Here is an 18,498-nt window from a genome sequence, read left to right on the forward strand (position 1 = left end):
CCCTTGCCTAATCCAAGGTCACAGAGATTTACCCCTGTGTTTTCTTCTCAGTGTTTTACAGTTTTAGTGCTTATACTTAGGTCTTTGACCCACTTTAATTTCTGTATATGGTGAGTGACCCAGTGGCACTCTTTTGCAGGTGGCTGTCCAGCGGCCCCCACACCACTTGCTGAAAGGACCATTCGTTCCCCTGCTGAATTGTGTTGGCCCCTCACTTGATGTATATATGAGGGTTTATTTCTGGATTCTCAATTCTATTCCGTGGCCTTTTCTTCTACTCTTATGCCAATACCACACTGTCTTGATTAGTGTAGCTTTAGTCTGTTTTGTAATTCGAAACTGTAAGTTCTCCAACTTTGTTCTTTTTTTTTCCAAGACAGTTGTGGCTATTCTGGGTCCCCTGAATTTCTACATGAATTATGGGATGAGCTTGTCAACTTCTACAAAGAAGTTAGCTCAGATTTTGCTAGGGGGTATGTTAAATTTGTTTTGTTTGTTTTTAATTTTAAAAAGTTTTTTTAGTTAATTATTTTTTCACTGCGTTGGGTCTTCGTTGCCGCGCGCGGGCTTTCTCTAGTTGCAGCGAGCAGAGGCCACTCCTCATTGCAGTGCACGGGCCTCTCATTGTGGTGGCTTCTCTTGTTGTGGAGCACGGACCCTAGGCACGTGGGCTTCAGTAGTTGTGGCACTCGGGCTCAGTAGTTGTGGCTCGTGGGCTCTAGAGCACAGGCTCAGTAGCTGTCGTGCACAGGTTTAGTTGCTCCGTGGCATGTGGGATCTTCCTGGACCAGGGCTCAAACCTGTGTCCCCTGCATTGGCAGGTGGATTCCCAACCACTGTACCACCAGAGAAGTCCCGTGTTAAATTCGTTTATCAATGTGGAAGGTACTGCCATTTTTGTGATATTAAGTCTTCTACTCCATGAACGTGGATGTCTTTCCACTTATTTGGATCTTTTAATTTTTTTCAATAATATGTTAGTTTTCAGAGTAAAAATTTCGTTCTTTTGTTAAAATTTATTCCTAAGTGTCTTATTCTTTTTTTTTTTTTTTTTTTTGTGGTACGCGGGCCTCTCACTGTTGTGGCCTCTCCCTTTGCGGAGCACAAGCTCCGGACGCACAGGCTCAGCAGCCCAGTTCTGCAGCATGTGGGATCTTCCCAGACCAGGGCACGATCCCGTGTCCCCTGGGAGTGCTGGACTCGCTCGGCCTCGGGGAGCACGGCCACCCCCAGAGCCCATGTGATAGACCCTGACGCAAGGGTCGGCCCAGGTGGGCAGGCTGCCCCCTGCCCTTGAACTCACCTTTCACCCAGGTAGTCCCCGATCACGGTCTTATTCAGGCCTTCCCCTTTATACAAGAACTGGGCCACGTCCTCCGGGGAGCACTGCAGCAGGTCGTTCTCTATTAGAAACTGAATTCCCTGAATAGGAGCGTAAAAAGGAAGCACCAGTTAGGGGGGTCACCAGACTCGTATTTCAAAGGCAAATACATTTAGTGTCATGACCTTACTGGTTCGGACACGGCAAAACTAATACAAGAGCACGATGGGATTCTCACATCACCATAACACATTTTACCCATCAGAGAAAAGCACTTCCACGCCTACTGGCAAATGAACAGGCTAAGAGACAAACAGGTTCCTGAACAAACCGTTCTAAGTGTTATTAGAGATTATTACGGCAGAAGGAACAATGACACCGAATTCCCCCAGCTCAGGAAAAGGATCTGTGCTGTGTGCGACAGGAACACATCGTCCGTGGTTGACCAACCCAACACCCATCCCAAGCCCCCCTTCCCAGACTCCCCTGCAACCAGAAATGACCTTGTGAGCAGATCTGGTCAAACAGACAGAGAGGAAGTCTGTGAGGAGGACCCAGGAAAGCTGCTCCTTTCCTGATAAAAGGGGACCTGACAGCGTCTTCCTCCTCCTTTCTGCCCTGAACGCAGACGTGATGGCAGGAGCCCTTGCAGCTGGCATACAGGGAAAGGCTGGGAAGAACACAGGACCCCAGTCCTGCCACCCGGGAGCCACTCGACGCCCTGCGGCCACCTCTGCCGTGAGAAGACAGCCCACTGCCTAAGCTGTCTTCACGGATGTGCTGCCACCTGTGGCTGAACGGGTGACCAGTCACCATGCCACTGAGCTCACGGCAGTCAAATCCACTTCCAAATGGAAGGATCTACGGAGACCAGCCCTACAGTCTCTATGAACGACTGCAGAGGGGCTGCTGGGCCCAAACTATCGGTTCTCTGTCTCACAGGAAACCCTAAAAATAGCGAAAATTTACCTCGAGCAGAGCTTCTGAGCTGGTTTCAAAATACATGTTGGAAAGCTTGTAAGGGAAGAGTTCTGCCCAGAAGCTGTTTCTACAAATGCAGCGAACAGCCTAAGGGCCCAAGGCCAGGGATCCCTCACGCCCCATGAATCCATCTGAAGAGTCTATTCATTTTTTTAAACACATGAATGTCCACAGCAGCCTCATTCAGAATTTCTAACAACTGTAAACAACCCAACAGTGGGTCAGTAAGAGAACCAACAAGTACCGTGTAGCACATTCACATGATGGAAAACTACAGCACGAGATGGAACGAACAATAGCACAGATGAATCCACAGACGTGACGTGGATAAAAGGACTCAGCGTATTTTAATTCCACCTACGTAAACTTTTAAAAAGGCAACACTCATCTATGCTGACGGCACAGAATTCATTCCCCAGGAGGAGACGCCAGAAAGGTGCCCTGTAATGTCCCACAGCTGCGTCTTGTCCTGGGTTGTGGTTACATGAGTATTTAAATTTGTTACAATTCTTCAAGCTGTACATTTAACATTTGTGCACCATGTTATTCTTCAAAAAAAAAAAAAAAAGTTTACCAAAAAACCCCAGTGAGTCTGACAAGCTTAAATTAACTGCCCTGTATTTCTGGTAGGAGCTTGAGTGGGTACAGCCAGCCGGGTGTCATCCTTCGGATCTGAAGACACACACACACACTGGGACAACGCGTTCTGATCCCAGGTGGGCAACTGTCCTCACCCAAATTCCGGAAAACGAGGCCTTGGACGAGGGCGGTGCTGGCGCTACTTAGGGGACGCGATGCCACGCCCGGGTGCCCGTGGAGCAAGGCAAGGGGAGACTGCAGGGCTGGGGGCGCCCTCGGGGCTCTGTGAGGGAGAGGATCTCTGTGGCGCTGGGCAGAGGTTCCGAGTCTGACCTGAAAGCCCTGCCGAGAGGCCAGGGGCAGAGCCGCCCCCAGCTGCCTCGCTGGAGCCCTTGGAGTCCTTGTCGTGAGGACTCGCGGGCTGGCTGTGGGCAGAGACAGGAGACTGCGGCTCCCAACGCCGCGGGGGGGGGGGGGGGGCCCTCCTAGGAGCCCGAGGTTCCAGCAGAAGCAGAGGCTCCCTGGGGGATCGAGGCTCACATCGGGGTGGCAGTTCTGGCCTGGTCTTTTGTGACCCCTTCTGCTGTGATGCCAGTGAGGGCGGCGGCCCAGCGGCCAGCCTCCCTTCTGCGGATGCTACTTGGCTGTGTGTCCTCCGCGGGGCCGCGACTGCAAGAGGGTCTTTGCACGCTTCCGGCCCTGCTCTCTCCCCACCCTGCCGGCAATCTCTGCAGCCAAGGGGCCCCGGCGACCCCATCAGCCTATGCCCCCCAGAACTGAACGGGCTGCGGATGAGGCTTTCCTGGATTCTTCCAGGTGCACACGACCTGCTCTAAAACCCAACGCTCCCCAATCACTCAGAAACTTCTCCGAGAGGAAGTGCCATCTAACCACCTCCCAGGATCTGGGAAGGCGGACAGGCTCAGCCTTCTGCCTTCCCAGAAGGGGATCCCTTCTGTGCTTAAACGTCACATAAGGCAGGCAGAGGAGGCCCCGAGGGAAGCCTGAGCTCCCTGTGCAAGAGACAGAGGCCCTCCCTGGTCCTGGAAAACACGGAGCCACTGGCGTGAGCCCAGGCCACAGGCAGAGAGAGCAGCTGCGAAGAAAGGGGCTGGCTGCACCTGGGAGGGGGTGAGGGCACAGAGCAGAGGAAGAGGCCTGCTCTCGGCCTGAGGACGCGCACCCCTGTCCAGAGAGCAGGAGACGTCACACGCCAGGAGGGGTGCAGCCACGGGCAAGGATGCTGGCCGCCCCGGGAGCTGCGAGAGAGGCTGCAGCAGAGGCTCCCCTGGAGCCTCCGGAAGGAACGGGCCCCACCCACACCTGGATTTCGGGCTTCCGGGCTCCCGAACTGCGAGAATGAATTTCTGCTGACTGAAGCCACCAAGGCTGTGGCAGTTTGTTACGGCAGCCCTAGAAAACGAATCCATTACGTAAACGCTGATAATTCAGAGGTCCTATTCTATTGCTATTTTTAGTGGCGACTCTTAATTTTAACAAATTTTTAACCTTATGTTCATCTACCAACATCCAGAAAACCTTAGCCAGGGCCTTCCCTGGTGGCGCCGTGGATAAGAATCCACCTGCCAACGCAGGGGACACGGGTTCCCTCCCTGGTCTGGGAAGATCCCGCATGCCACGGAGCGGCTAAGCCCGTGCGCCACAACTACTGAGCCCGCGCTCTAGAGCCAACGAGCCACAACTACTGAGCCCACGTGCTGCAACTACTGAAGGCCGCGCGCCTAGAGCCCGTGCTCCGCAACAAGAGAAGCCACCGCAATAAGAAGCCCGCGCACCGCAACGAAGAGCGGCCCCCGCTCGCCGCAACTAGAGAGAGCCCGTGTGCAGCAATGAAGACCCAATGCAGCCAAAAATAAATAAATAAAATAAGAATTTTAAAAAAAAAAGAAGAAAACCTTAGCCAGCTTTTCATTTCCTTCCTTTTCTTCTTGCTGCTTTTACATATTGAGATAATCTGGGACTTAACTTTAAAAGTATTCTTACAACAGTCACTATGTAGATGTAACTGTAAGTTCTTCTAGTCTCTCTGCTCTTCTTTTTTTCAATCCTGCATCTCGCCCTTGGGCTCACCTCTGGATTAGAGATGTACTACTCCAACTACTCCATTTCTGGCGCTCAGAGAAGGTCTCAGTGGTTAATTTAAATCACTTTGCCCCAGACTTCGGAAAATATGATTTCCCTATTGTCCTTGATTCGGTGCTGCTGATGATGAGCTTGCTGTGATTTTGTTTCTTCTTAGAGAATCTGCTCTTTCCTTCCTGGAAATTTCATACACTTCTCTTAATCCACAGGTTTCCTGATATCTTAGTCAATATATCTATGCATATAGGTCTTTAAGAAATGTATCCTGCTTGGCATTTGGTGAGTCCTTTGAATTTGAGGATTTGATCTTAATCTAGTTCTGAAACATTCCAATATTTTTTTGAAATATTTCCTCCACTCCAGTTCTTTTTTTTTTAAAGGTTTTTTTAATTTACTTTTTTTTTTTTTACTATTATCTTTTAAATTTATTTATTTGGCTGCCTTGGGTCTTTGTTGCTGCACGCAGGCTTTCTCTAGTTGCGGCGAGTGGGGGCTACTCTTCGTTGCGGTGCGCGGGCTTCTCACTGCAGTGGCTTCTCTCATTGTGGAGCACGGGCTCTAGGCGCGCGGGCTTCAGTAGCTGCGGAACGCGGGCTCAGTAGTTGTGGCGCACGAGCTTAGTTGCTCCACGGCATGTGGGATCTTCCCGGGCCAGGGATCAAACCCGTGTCCCCTGCATTGGCAGGCGGATTCTCAACCACTGCGCCACCAGGGAAGCCCTGGCAGGCGGATTTTTAACCATTGCGCCACCAGGGAAGTCCCCGCTCCATTTTCTCTTCTCTCCTTTGGGGACTTCTATTAAGCAGCCTTTGAGCTGCCGGGCCTGTCACCCACGTCCCCTTGCAGTTCCACGCGCAGCTACGGCGACAATCACCCAACTCCACCTTCGGCTCACGAATCAATCTGCAGCCAGGTCCTCTGTGGGTTCCAGCCCAGCCCTTCGGTTTCTACCTGATGCTGTTTTCACTTCCAAGGATCTTTCCCCCAACTCCCCACTTCTGTATCACGGATAAGCAACGTCCTACCACGTCTCTGATGAGATTTATATAAAATACAAACATATGCATGTGAATATCCTACTTTTAATGTTTCCTTCTGTTGTTTCTATGAGGTCTGCTTCCTCCAGAGCTGGTTCATTTCTGTTGGTTGAGTCCACGTCTCTTTCGTGGGGTCTCTTTCCTCCCGCTCAGCTGGCTCCTGGTTGGCCGTTCAAATTCGCAGGGAGGATGCTCTGGGAGCTAGAATGCAGTCTGTCTCCCACCTTCGTGGCAGCTGCCTCCAGGGATTTAGCAGAGGGGTGGGTTACGCGGGCAGGCTGGGGGTGAGGGCTCGGCAGCTGGTCTCCGTCAGTGGGTGTTTCCCCCTTAGTGACGGCAGCCCCCAAAGACGTGGCCCCCTTTTCACGGACTAAGCGCGCCCCTGGCTTCTCCCGCCCGGGGGCGCACTCCACTGCTCAACACGAGGGGAAGGGTCTAGATGCCCACCCCCGGGGTGCGGTGGTCCGACACCCACACCTGCCTCCGGGCAGGCAGGGGCCCCGATGCTGCTCCCCTTCCTACAGCCTCCTCTCCCCTACTTGTGCTTTGGGCAATTCTGCTTGTGTCTTTAAGGGATTCCTCAATTTCTAGGCCACCGGGTCCACTCCTGCGTGTTGCACTTCTATGCATTATGTTTCTAAAGGCGCTTCTAGGAAGCTGGGAATAAAAGGGAGAGTCTGCTGAGTGTTTTCAGCTTCCTTGATCTCATCAACCGTCTCTCTTCTGTATTTATGAACCCAAGTGCTACTCCTGGGTATCCATGGACCCTAACAAGCCAAAGCTCCTTGCTCAGTGTGTTATCGCTCTGGGACTTAAATCTTCTTCCTGGCCTGAAAGAACGAATTCACTCTGACAAGAGCCTTGTGTTTCACAACATCACATGGTTTAACGGGGGCCTGGGCCACGGCAGAGATACAAGCTTGAATCGTGAGATCATCCAGTGCTGTTACAGACTGAATGCGTGCGTCCCCTGAAAATTCCTACGTTGAAGTCCTCATCCCCCATAGGATGGTATTTAGGAGGTGGCCCTTTCGGAGGTGATTTGGGTTCGAGATGAGGTCATTTGGGCAGAGCCCTGGTCTGGTGGGATCAGTGTCCTTATAAGCAGAGATGCCAGAGAGCCTGCCCCCTGTCTGCCATGTGAGGACACAGCAACTGGACAGCCGTCCGCAAGCCAGGGAGGGGGTCCTCACCGGAACCTCACCGTAATCTTGGACGTCCAGCCTCCAGAACTGTGAGAAAAATTAATCTGTGGGGCTTAAGGCACCCAGTGTACATACAGTATTTCGTTGTGGTGGCTGGTGTTGACTACAGGTGTTGAAACCAAGTCTACAAAACCAGAGAATTTTGATACTGACTCCCAGAGAAAGCAGACACGCAGACTCAATGTGTCAAGTGCTTTCATCGCACAACATAATTACAAGTAAGTCGTCAAATGGAAGCAAGAATTAATACTTCAGAAACTCTCTTAGGTGAACAGTGACACAAAACGAAGCCTGTGGTGCAATCTGCCGCAACCCAGTCACAGCAGATGAAACACCCGTGTCCGAGACGGGTCAGCAGACACCACAGGGCTGGCCAGGGGCCTGGGCCACCTAGGCTGGGCTCAAGGCCACCTGCGAACCAACCCCAGAGCCTGCCAGAGCCCAGGAAGCACCACAGTTACAGGCATGAGCCTCAGAGTCGGGTTCTGTGCCCCTTGGCCGCTCCGCAGCTGCGACACAGGATGAAGACGGAACCAACCCCAGGGGGTCGTGGCAGGGACTAGCGTCTGCCAGGCCACATGCTTCCTTAGCACAGCTCCTGACAGGGTTACTTCTCAATAAACGTTAGCCATTATTGCTGTAAATCTGACGCACAGCGTATGTAAAATAAGACAACAGGCGAGACCGTGATGGCGAGGACTTCAGGCACCACTCAAAGCAAGTACTTCTTTGTCTGTTTCGAGAGAAGATCTGAATCTCTCCGTGAACTGAATGGTGTGCTACCCTGCGCTGCACTTGACAATTTAAGGCCCAGTTTTTAACTTGTTAGACCGTCTCTCTCCTGAGATGCTTCCAATGCTTATTACATCTGCTGATAATTCTACTCTATAAACTCAACTTCTTAAAAAAAAAAAAAAAAAAAAACACTGTTACTAATCCCAAATATCAAATCGTTACCAAATTCACAATTTGAATTGTTCTCACTGACAATCTGGAGTTGATTTATACCCTGTAAGCAGAGAATTAGGAAGCAACAGGGAAACTTTCACAGTGGCCAGAGTACCCGAGTTAAACTGAGACCCTCTTGTGCTGCAGCCCTGCTAATATCTTGACAAAACCCAAATCTGCAAACCTTGAATAGGGAAAAGTGGTACATGTATCTTTAAATAACATCTGCAACTGTGCTTGCACCTACAGATGTAAATGTACAGATCTGACACCTTGTGCAGTGTAATTCCAGCCATCAGCAAACATTTGCCAAACGAACAAATAATTAAGTAATTAGCAGAGAGATGCCAGGAAAAACGAGGAAGACATTAGAAGTGAACACCAATTAAAGACCAGTGAGGGGACTTCCCTGGTGGAGCAGTGGCTAAGACTCCACACTCCCAATGCAGGGGGCCCGATCAAACCAGGGTTCGATTCCTGGTCAGGGAACTAGATCCCACATGCATGCCGCAACTAAGAGTTCGCATGCCACAACTGAGGAGCCCACCTGCCGCAACTACGATCTGGTACAAACAAACAACAACAACAAAAGACCAGTGAGGAATGAAGTCACCAGCAGGGAGGGCCTGAGGCCACCTCTCTGTGGACACGTCTCTCCTCTCCTAGACCATGAACCTTAAGCGGCTGATCAGGTCCACTCTTCTCAAAACCAAAATGATGTTTCGACTGAGCCATGTGTCCCACAAAGCTTTATAGGTTCAGCTAATAGGTCCTTTAGCTCAGATCTCAAAAACAAGATGCTACCTGTTGCAGGCTTCATTTCTTGGGGGGTGCTTTCCTAGAAAATCCAACTTGAGGAAAGACTAAGATATTGGCTTAAATCTGGAGTCGCTTGGTCTTTCAGAGAGATGTCTTCTTTTTCAGGTAAATGAAAGGAAGGAAGACCTCTCCCTTGAACCTTTTAACCCCCTAGACCGTAAAATCTACCATCTCCGCCCCACGGGCCATGTGACTCCCTGGCCTGGGGCTCCTGAGGGCCAGCAAAAAGCTCGGCCTGGGGGAGCCAAGGGGCCCGACTGAGCGTCGGGCAGCCCCCGTGAGGCTGGCCCCAACTCGGAACCTCCCAAAGAAAGGCCTTCCGGTCCAGGGGCTTGTGCCGCCCCCGTTCCTCAGCAGCCCCCTCTGTGGTAAATCTGAACATCAACTCGGTGTCTTTATGAGGCATGCACCCACCCTCGTCCAAGAGGGAGCACGTCTTTAAAATCGATCGATCCATCCATCCATCCATCCGTCTCTCACAGGCCAGAAAACTGAAGACGGCCTCTTACCTTCTTGGGATCCATGTTGAATTTCTTCCTTCCCGTGGCTATCTGCTTGTTCCTCTGAGTAGTTTTGCTGTGCGTTTGAACGAATTAAGCAGTTGTTACTGGAGACGTTTGCACAAAGCACCGGGAGCTCACATCCCCTCCCGATAGGGCAACTCGGGGAAGAAAAGGGCACAGGCCCCCAGGCCCTCCTGCCCAGGTGGAAGCAGCAGATGTACGGCCACTGCAGCTCTTTTCTTTCACAGTTGCTAACGTGATCAGCAAAAGCAGGACTCCTCGCTACACAGAAAGGTCACGTCTCCGCAGGGTGTTCTGAGGGGCCTAAGCGGCTTCCTCAACTACAAGGCCTGACGGTGAACTGGACCACGTGGGGAGGGGCGGAGCCCGGGGAGCGCGGGAAGCAGGGAAGATGAGGGGGCGGAGGAGGGGGACCAGGCCCCAACAGGCTCCACCCCCCGGCCCAGCCCCAAAGCTGGGCTCCGCCGCGGCCACCACGGCGTCACGAGCTCAGCTGGAGGGTGACCTGAAGGTGCGGCCACAGCTGCTCACCTCTCCTCCACGGACGTGAGGTTGTCGATCTCCGTCATCACTTCCGCGATTTCATATTTCAGCCTCTGTCGAGAAAGAAAAGAAAAAAGAGAAGAGAAGAGAAGAGAAAAGAGAAAAGAAAAGAAAAGAGTTGTGGGGGTGAGAGAGGGGGTCTCCACCTTCAGAGACCTTTTAGCCCCCCAGGTGCAAGGTCCCCTCAGGTCTCTTCGGGACATCACAGGTATGGAGAAACCAGCACTGCTTATGGACACAGAGAGTCTCGCAGGCAGAGCCACCCTGACTCAAGAGCAGGGCTTCCCTGGTGGCGCAGCGGTTGAGAGTCCGCCTGCCGATGCGGGGGACGCGGGTTCGTGCCCCGGTCCGGGAAGATCCCACGTGCCGCGGAGCGGCTGGGCCCGTGAGCCGTGGCCGCTGAGCCTGCGCGTCCGGAGCCTGTGCTCCGCAACCGGAGAGGCTGCATCAGTGAGAGGCCCGTGTACCGCAAAAAAAAAAAAAAGAAAAGAAAAAAACGAAAAAAAAAGCAAACAAAATCACTGTCTGTCCACCTCCCATCAGAACAAGAGCAGAGGGGTCCTACAGGCCGATTCTGGAGCGTGTGTGCGTAAAATCAAGACGGCACCCTGGGGAGAACATCACAGGTGTAAAAAGATACCAACAGCACAAGGAAAGCAATGAGTCCCGTTACACGTCAGCCACACGCGCCCCCCGGCCTTCGCCGGCACCTGACTTCTTCGCAAGACCTGGGGCGAGGCTTAAACTCAGGTCAGTATCGGGCCTCCAACCACCGTCTCAGGATGATTTCTGTCACTTGACATGAGACGAGGCACCGTGGACAGAGCCCGGGAGGTGACAACGATCTTGCCTGGGGCCCTCAGGCAGGCCAAGGACCCCAGAAGGGACAGACCCCCCACCGCTTACTGGCTGAGGCAGCTCTGACCCCCTGGGCCTCGGCGTCCTCACCGCAGAAGTGAGGCTGCGGGAGCTGCACGAGGCTCCACGGGCACCATTATTACTAGCGTCCAGGTCGGAACGTTAGCCTTGGGATATGTTCTTGTTCCCCAACCAAAGCACACATTCTGGGTTATCTGACTTTCCTGAGAATGACGGGTAACCTTAGAAGGAAAAGTTTCATGAATTATCTCTCAAATACAAAGAGATGTTTATTCAGACCCTATGGTCTCAGGTGCCAAGAAACTTCAGGCTCAAACTGTGAGCCCCTAGAAAGGAGCTACTGTCTGGACACGGCTCGGTTCCGCAGCAAGTGGCCGGGGAGGCCACATTGACTTTGGCGGGACAACGGTTATTAGGAAGCTCCCCAGGGAGCAGCCACATGTGCGATCGACTTCCCGAGGAAGCCCCAGACGGGAGCCACGAGCGCTGCCCCTCTGCATCGTTTCCGCAACTGTTACAGACGCTCCGACTCTGAGACTGCGGCTTGACCCCCCGGAGTCTCCCACGGGACCCCCTCCACGCTGTCTGTCCTCTGAGCACACAAGTGTGGAAAGTGCAACGGTTGGCGCTGTGTTTTGTCTGTCACTCTACTGCCACCAGCTAGTAGATGCTCGGGCACAGCTGGAGCTCAATATATGTTTAGTCCATTATTCAAAAGACACCTGAGTGCCAACAATAAGCCAGGCGGCACGCCAGGGACCCTGGCAGACGAAGCGGGGTCTCGCCATAGACTTTGGCGAGCAGTACACGTGCAGGCGCCACCGCCGTGTGAAGACGCCCTTCGTGACTGCGGAGTCACACGTGCCGCCCGCCCGTGACCCCAGGCACGGCTTCTCTTCCAATGCGTCCACGCCGCCCGTGAGCACGAGCTCTGCTTCACCAGCCTGGGTAACGCTTATGCTCTGCCTCTCCGTGTGGTTCAGATAAATGCATACTAAATACCCACTTTTCTACACTTTCATGAAGCTACTTGATTTACAATTTTTAAAAACATTTATTTTATTGAAGTATAGTTGATTTACAATGTTGTGTTAATTTCTGCTGTACAGCAAAGTGATTCAGCTACACACACACACACACACACATTATATATAGTCTTTTTCATATTCTCTTCCATGATGGTTTATCACAGGATATTGAATATAGCTCCCTATGCTCTACAGTAGGACCTTGTTGTTTATCCATTTTTTAAAAATTGGAGTATAGTTGCTTTATACTGCCATGTCAGTTTCTGCTGTACATCAAAGTCAATCAGCCATGCATGTACATCTATCCCCTCTTTTTTGGATTTCCGTCCCATCTAGGTCACCACAGAGCACCGAGTAGAGCTCCCTGTGCTCTACAGTAGGCTCTCATTAGTTATCTGTTTTATAGTAGTGTATATATGTCAATCCCAATTTCCCACTTCATCCGACCCCCCGCCCTTTCCCCCTTGGTATCCATATGTTTGTTCTCTACGTCTGTGTCTCTATTTCCTGCTTTGCCCATAAGATCATCTGTACCATTTTTCTAGATTCCACATACATGCGTTAATATACGATATTTGTCTTTCTCTTTCTGACTTACTTCACTCTGTATGACGGTATCTAGGTCCGTCCACGTCTCTGCAAATGACTTGATTTACAATTTTACCTAAGAGCAAAAACTAAAAGACATTTTTTTTTTACCTCGATGTCATCAATAAGCTCCTTTTTTCTTCGACGAATGTCTAGAAGTTCTTCTCTCTCTTCTAATGAGAGGTCTTCAGGCACTGAAAGAAAAAAAAAAAAAAATCAAGTTAAACAAGTAAACAACAGCTACTCCAGAGACCAATTTGCCAACTTCTGGTGAGGCTGAAGATGGGTATATGTACAAGCCAGCAATTGTGTGTATAGGTATTTATCCCAAGGAACCCTCACTTACAGACCACACGTAAGATATTCGTAGCGGCATGGTTTTAATAGAAAAACCGAAGTTTCCACCAATAAGAAACTGTGGTATCTTATCAGTGGTATATTTATGAAACGGGTAACTAAATTAACAATGGCTGAACTCAGTCTTCCAACACAGATGAAACCCACAAATGAAAAGACGATAAGAGCAGGCTGAGGACATACACTGTACGTGACACCTTCCACAGAGGGGTGACATATACATACACAGAGCATAAATAAATGCACAGAAATGATCAATACCACATTCCTTTTCTTTTTAATGGCATTTTGGGTTTTTTTAAAATATTTATTTACTTTGGGCTGCTTTGGATCTTAGTTGTGGCATGCGGGCTCCAGAGCATGTGGGCTCTGTAGTTGTGGCACACGGGCTCACTAGTTGTGGCACGCAGGCTTAGTTGCTCCATGACATGTGGGATCTTAGTTCCCCGACCAGGGATCGAACCCACGTCCCCTGCATTGGCAGGTGGATCCTTAACCACTGTGTTGCCAGGGAAGTCCCTCAACACCACATTCTTGATAGTAGTTCCTTCTGAGAAGGTTGGCTTGTGAGGAAATACATTCCAGGATGATATTAGGGAACGTCAATGCAGTGGGTAAAGGTTGGCTGGTACATGGACATTTAATTTTAATTGACAGGGTTGTTCATAATATCCTTGCATTAATGATTAACCTCTGCAGTATCTTCCTTTCCTACTATGTCTATATTCTCTTTTCTTTGTGCTAGAATTGGCTTTTATCTCATTAAGCTTTTCAGAGAAACAGCTTTTAATAATCCTCTACCATGTGTTTAATTTCTATTTCATTAATCTGTTTAAAGAAACAAAAGATTAAGAATCTGAGTAAATAGCAAGAGAACATGTAGAGCTTCTACAAACAAATTAAGATAATGTGATCCTGGTGCAGGGACAGACAAATGGACTGATGAACCAGAAGACAGTAGCCAGAAAAATACACACAGACTCACAGAAACTTGATTTACAACACAACTGACATTGCAGCTCAGAGAGACAGGGCAGACTCTTCTATGTATGTTACGTGCTATGTCAGTTATCTCCATGTAAAAAAAATGAAATTGAATTCCTGGTTATCATTATATTTTTAATCGGTTCCAAGTAGAATAAAGGCTTAAATTCAAAAGGCAATAAATATTACATAATTTCTCAGGAAGAAAAATAGAAAATGTGTTTATAAATTCAGAGTAGGAAATTATACCACACCACCAAACACCCACCCCTGCCACCGCCAAATAACTCTGAGAGCAGCCATTATTATCCTAATTTTATAACTGAGAAAAACTGAAGCCAAGAGACATCTAATGATTCTCCCTGGTGATAGAGAAAGAATATTTGAAGAACTACTGGCTAAAATGTTCCATATTTGATAAAAGACATGAATATACACATCCCAGGTGCTTGAACTCCAAGTAGGATAGAACCCAAAGATCCACAAGGTCCCAGAGTATGCTACGGGCAGGCCCAGCAGCTCAAGAGTGTCACCAGGGACCCAGTCTATACATACTCTCTGAAAACATACAAAAGGGCATACAATGAGAAATTTCCTTCCTACCTCAATAAAAGCTTTTTTTTTTTTTTTTTAAAGCAAGTGAACTGGAACCTGCTGGTGAAATTCAGTGCAATCACTGCAGTTGATCATGACCTTCCTGATTCTCCAGAGATAAGGGCCTTGCTTACGCCTCACCACTTGGGGCCCGTTTCTCATCTGCAGAATGACGGGAGAGAGCTAGCCACAACACAGCAGGTGTGGTTTCTACAAATATAAATGTTTTCACAGGGGACAAGCAATGTGGAAGGATGTCAAGAAATTCCCCATTTTAGTACAAAGGTGTTGCCAGAGAGGTTTCAGATTAAGAATCAGGAGCAATTTGTGTAATTTAGCCCAGGCCCCTGCCTTTCTTGAGAAGGCACTGGTTTCTCACAAATGGAGGCTTGTGGGTGGGAGGTCTGTGTTTGGGGTTCCTGATTTGTATGAAGTTAATTAAAGTACTTAGGTGGGAAGTTCTGCTTTCAGCCAAGACAAAGTAACAGGGATAGATTTACCCTCCTGTCTGAAATGACTAAAACAATGGACACGGTTCTACACCCTGCCAGGTATCTTTCAAAAAGGAAGGTGAAACAAAATCATGTTCAGACATTAAAAACTTGAAAGAATTCATCACTAGTTGATCTGTACTATAAGAAACGTTTACAAGTCCTGGGGTGGGGACTTCCCTGGTGGCACAGTGGTTAGGAATCCACCTGCCGATGCAGGGGACTCGGGTTTGAGCCCTGGTCCGGGAAGATGCCACATACCGTGGAGCAATTAGGCCCATGCGCCACAACTACTGAGCCTGTGCTCTAGAGCCTGCGACCCACAACTACTGAGCCCGCGCGCCAGGAGCCCGTGCTCCGCAACAAGAGAAGCCACCGCAGTGAGAAGCCCGCGCACCGCAACGAGGAGTGGCCCCCGCTCGCCGCAACTAGAGAAAAGCCCGCGCGCAGCAACGAAGACCCAGTGCAGCCAAAAATAAATAAATAAATCTATATATATTTAAAAAAAAAAAAAAAAGTCCTGGGGTGGGGTGGGGGTGGAGAGATACCAGATGAAAGTCCGTATCTACACAGAAGAATGGAAAATACTGTAAATGGGAACTATGTGAGTAAACATTTTCCCCTCATTATGTGAATCTCTTTAGAAGATTTACTGCTACTGTTCAAAGCAAAAATAACAAAAAGTGTGTTGGGTTGATAACACACATAAAAGTAAAAGAGCACAAAGGCTGAGGGGGGAGAAATGAAATGAAAGTACACTGTTACAAGGTTCTTCCCCTGGATGTGAAGTGGTGTAATATTATTTGACAGTAGACTCTGATAAATTAAAGGTATATGATATCTAAAAAGCAAGACTACTTAAAAACTAAAATAAACCACTAAGATAAAGCATGCAAAAAATATATTAGTAAGAAACTGAGAATCATTACTTTATGATGTTTAATGAAATCTAAGATCCCATAAATATAAGATGAATCCTCTACTTCAGTGATTTCAAAATGTAGAAAATTTTGCAAATCAGAATCAATGCAAAAAGGGAGATCATCATACATACTGACATCAAAGCACAAGCAAATGGTATCTCAACGTGTTTTCTAATTTTCAAATTATATTAATAATCTGTTTACCTAACAGATTCCAATCCACCAAGAAGCTGTAATTTGGTTCACTGCTATAAATTATCTAATGACTCCCTTACAAATTTCACACACGCGCACACACACGATCTTCCATAAAGTTAATCAGCAGTTCTCCTAGGGGAAGATAATGTTCCACAGATGTGAACTGTGGTCAGAAACCTTCACCTTGTTTTAGTCACTACATGTCGAATGTGATACTGTAACAAATTTGATAATAGGTGATAAAACAGGGTTTCAAACAATCCCATGCACGTGACTCACAAATGCATATTTTTGGTACCCAGTCCTAATGGAAACTGACGTCACTTAACCTTAATTTTACCTGGATTACTAGTCAATGCTAACTTTTTTGTTATCGTATGGTATTTTTCAAAGTTTTGGTCAATGTCATGGGACACTAAGAGAGCTGGGAAAGCATGGGCTTGGCCTCTGGTCCCGTTCATTCACTAAATGGGAACTCTGCACTGGAGTGTGGTTTAACCCAAGCAAATAATACCTACCTGGAACACGATAAAAACCGGTGACTTAACCGTTAAAGCAGGACGAGTTCCTAGCTACTAGGAGGCAGTGAGGTTACACCAGGAACATAAAGGCAGGCTGTGGCCGTGGCAGCTGTGCCTCCGGGTCTGGTCACCACCCGAGGACTGTACGCCTCCGGTGAGGTGACAAAGCTGAGTTCAAAGGGCCAGCGGTATGTCAACCACGCTGGGGGGCCTGGTCAGTGGAGGCTCCAGGTCGCCAAAGCGCTGGCAGCAGCCTTTCTGCCAGGGAACAACCGAGAGCGCCCCGCGGGGAGAGAGGCGCTCTCAGAGGCGGGGTTCCTACGGGCCAGGAAGGTCCCGACCCGACCCCATGGGCCACTCAGCAGCCACCTCCTGTCACTTGCCCTCATCCTCCTTCGTGATCTTTTTTTGTCCTGGGACGCTCGTGCTTTTCCCAGCCTCCTTTGGACTGGGTTTAATACCCCTTTGGACAAACAAAAACTCAAGAGGCGGCCACCAGCACACCGTCGTTAAGGGAAATTCTGAAAGAATGAACTTCAATCAGGAGAAAAGACCCAGGATGGGAGGGGCGGGACACCAGAGGGAATCACGGGCACAGATTTACAGAAGGAAACCTAAAGAAAAAGTGACTACAACAGGATGATAACGTCTCACAGAAGAAAAGATAGCCAGCAACACTAGCATGGACACGGGAAGAGAAATAACTTGCTCTGACGTTCTTAGAGTCCTGAGGAGGAGGGCCTGCATCATTAACTTTGACCTGGCAAGCTCGGAATCCATATTAAAATGTCTGGGCTAAGCAGCAAAGGAATGGAAATGGAGTTCAAAATGCCCAGACTGAGAAAGAGGAAGAAAAACTGGAGTGAGAAAAAAACCCAAAACCACAAAGAGAAACAGAGAAAAACTGTTAGATACGTCAATTCTATCTCAATACAGCTGAAATTTTAAAAAGAAAAACGATTAGAAATACAAAATGCAAAATATGGGAGTAGGAGGGAAAAAAAAATCCAAACATTGATTTTTACTGTGGAAGACTGAAGAAAGAGTCTGTGATCTGGCACAGTTCCTCCGATCGGGAAGGTGGGAGGCTCGGGGACTTCCTTCGCCCAGGAGAGGGTGGCATAGAGGACACCACGCAGGACCCGGACCCCAGGCCTCGCGCCCCTCCTGTCTGGGAACCCCAAAGACCACCGTGCTCCGGAGAAGGCCGGGTCAGCAAGCTTCTGAAGGAAACCTCCTGTGGAAAGAGACCACTGGCAGGGAGAGTCCAAGACACCCCAGCTGCTGCAGCCGCCCCGGCTGAGGCCCCGGACCTCAGGGAGGCAACTCGGGCCCGGCGGACCTGCCAGCTCCGTGCAGCCACGGGGGCGGGTGGACCCAGACAAGAGCGGCCCGTGAACCGCCAGCCGAGTCCCAGAAGTGTGAGCAATAATAACCACTGTTGTTTTAAGCCAATTACCTTGGAATGCTTTGTTATGAAGTCATAAGTAACTGATACATTTACAATGAACATGAACAGGAAAAAGGACCAAGTTTAAAAACCCGGACATAAAAAAACTGCACAATGAAAAAACGCCCAACTAAATGCTCTTTGTAAGAGGTTTACTTTTTTTTTTTTTGGCCTTTTTTATTGAGCCAAATATACACAACATAAAATTTACCATTTTAATCATTCTTAAGTGTACAGTTCAGTGGCCCTAAGTACATTCACGATGTTGTGGCACCATCCCCACTGCCCATTTCCAGAATTTCTCATCATCCCAAACCGAAGCTCTGTCACCATTAAACACTAATTTCCCATTCTCAACCCCCAAGCCCCAACCGCGGGCTAGTAACCTCTTTTATACTTTACATCTCTCTGAATTTGCCTGTTCT

At 49.1% G+C, this 18,498-nt stretch overlaps 2 protein-coding genes across 3 annotated transcripts in view; both read right to left on the reverse strand.

The window, feature by feature from the left end:
* The window catches only part of CYTH3 (cytohesin 3), a 90,305-nt gene that overhangs the window by 12,824 nt on the left and 58,983 nt on the right, over window positions 1–18,498 (reverse strand). For both annotated transcript variants that reach the window (XM_059036431.2, XM_067012386.1), the window contains exons 2-5: window positions 12,667–12,749; window positions 10,049–10,113; window positions 9,503–9,569; window positions 1,304–1,422 (exon numbers count right to left, since the gene is read on the reverse strand). In XM_059036431.2, coding sequence (XP_058892414.1) covers window positions 1,304–1,422; window positions 9,503–9,569; window positions 10,049–10,113; window positions 12,667–12,749 — 334 coding nt within the window. The remainder of the gene's footprint in view (window positions 1–1,303; window positions 1,423–9,502; window positions 9,570–10,048; window positions 10,114–12,666; window positions 12,750–18,498) is intronic.
* Window positions 12,667–18,498, reverse strand: part of SMIM10L3 (small integral membrane protein 10 like 3) — a 132,501-nt gene continuing 126,669 nt past the window's right edge. Inside the window, exon 2 of the mRNA XM_067012387.1 lies at window positions 12,667–12,749. Coding sequence (XP_066868488.1) covers window positions 12,729–12,749 — 21 coding nt within the window. The 3' untranslated portion in view covers window positions 12,667–12,728. The remainder of the gene's footprint in view (window positions 12,750–18,498) is intronic.

The sequence above is a fragment of the Kogia breviceps genome, chromosome 14 (genome assembly GCF_026419965.1).
Source record: "Kogia breviceps isolate mKogBre1 chromosome 14, mKogBre1 haplotype 1, whole genome shotgun sequence".
NCBI lineage: Eukaryota > Metazoa > Chordata > Mammalia > Artiodactyla > Physeteridae > Kogia > Kogia breviceps.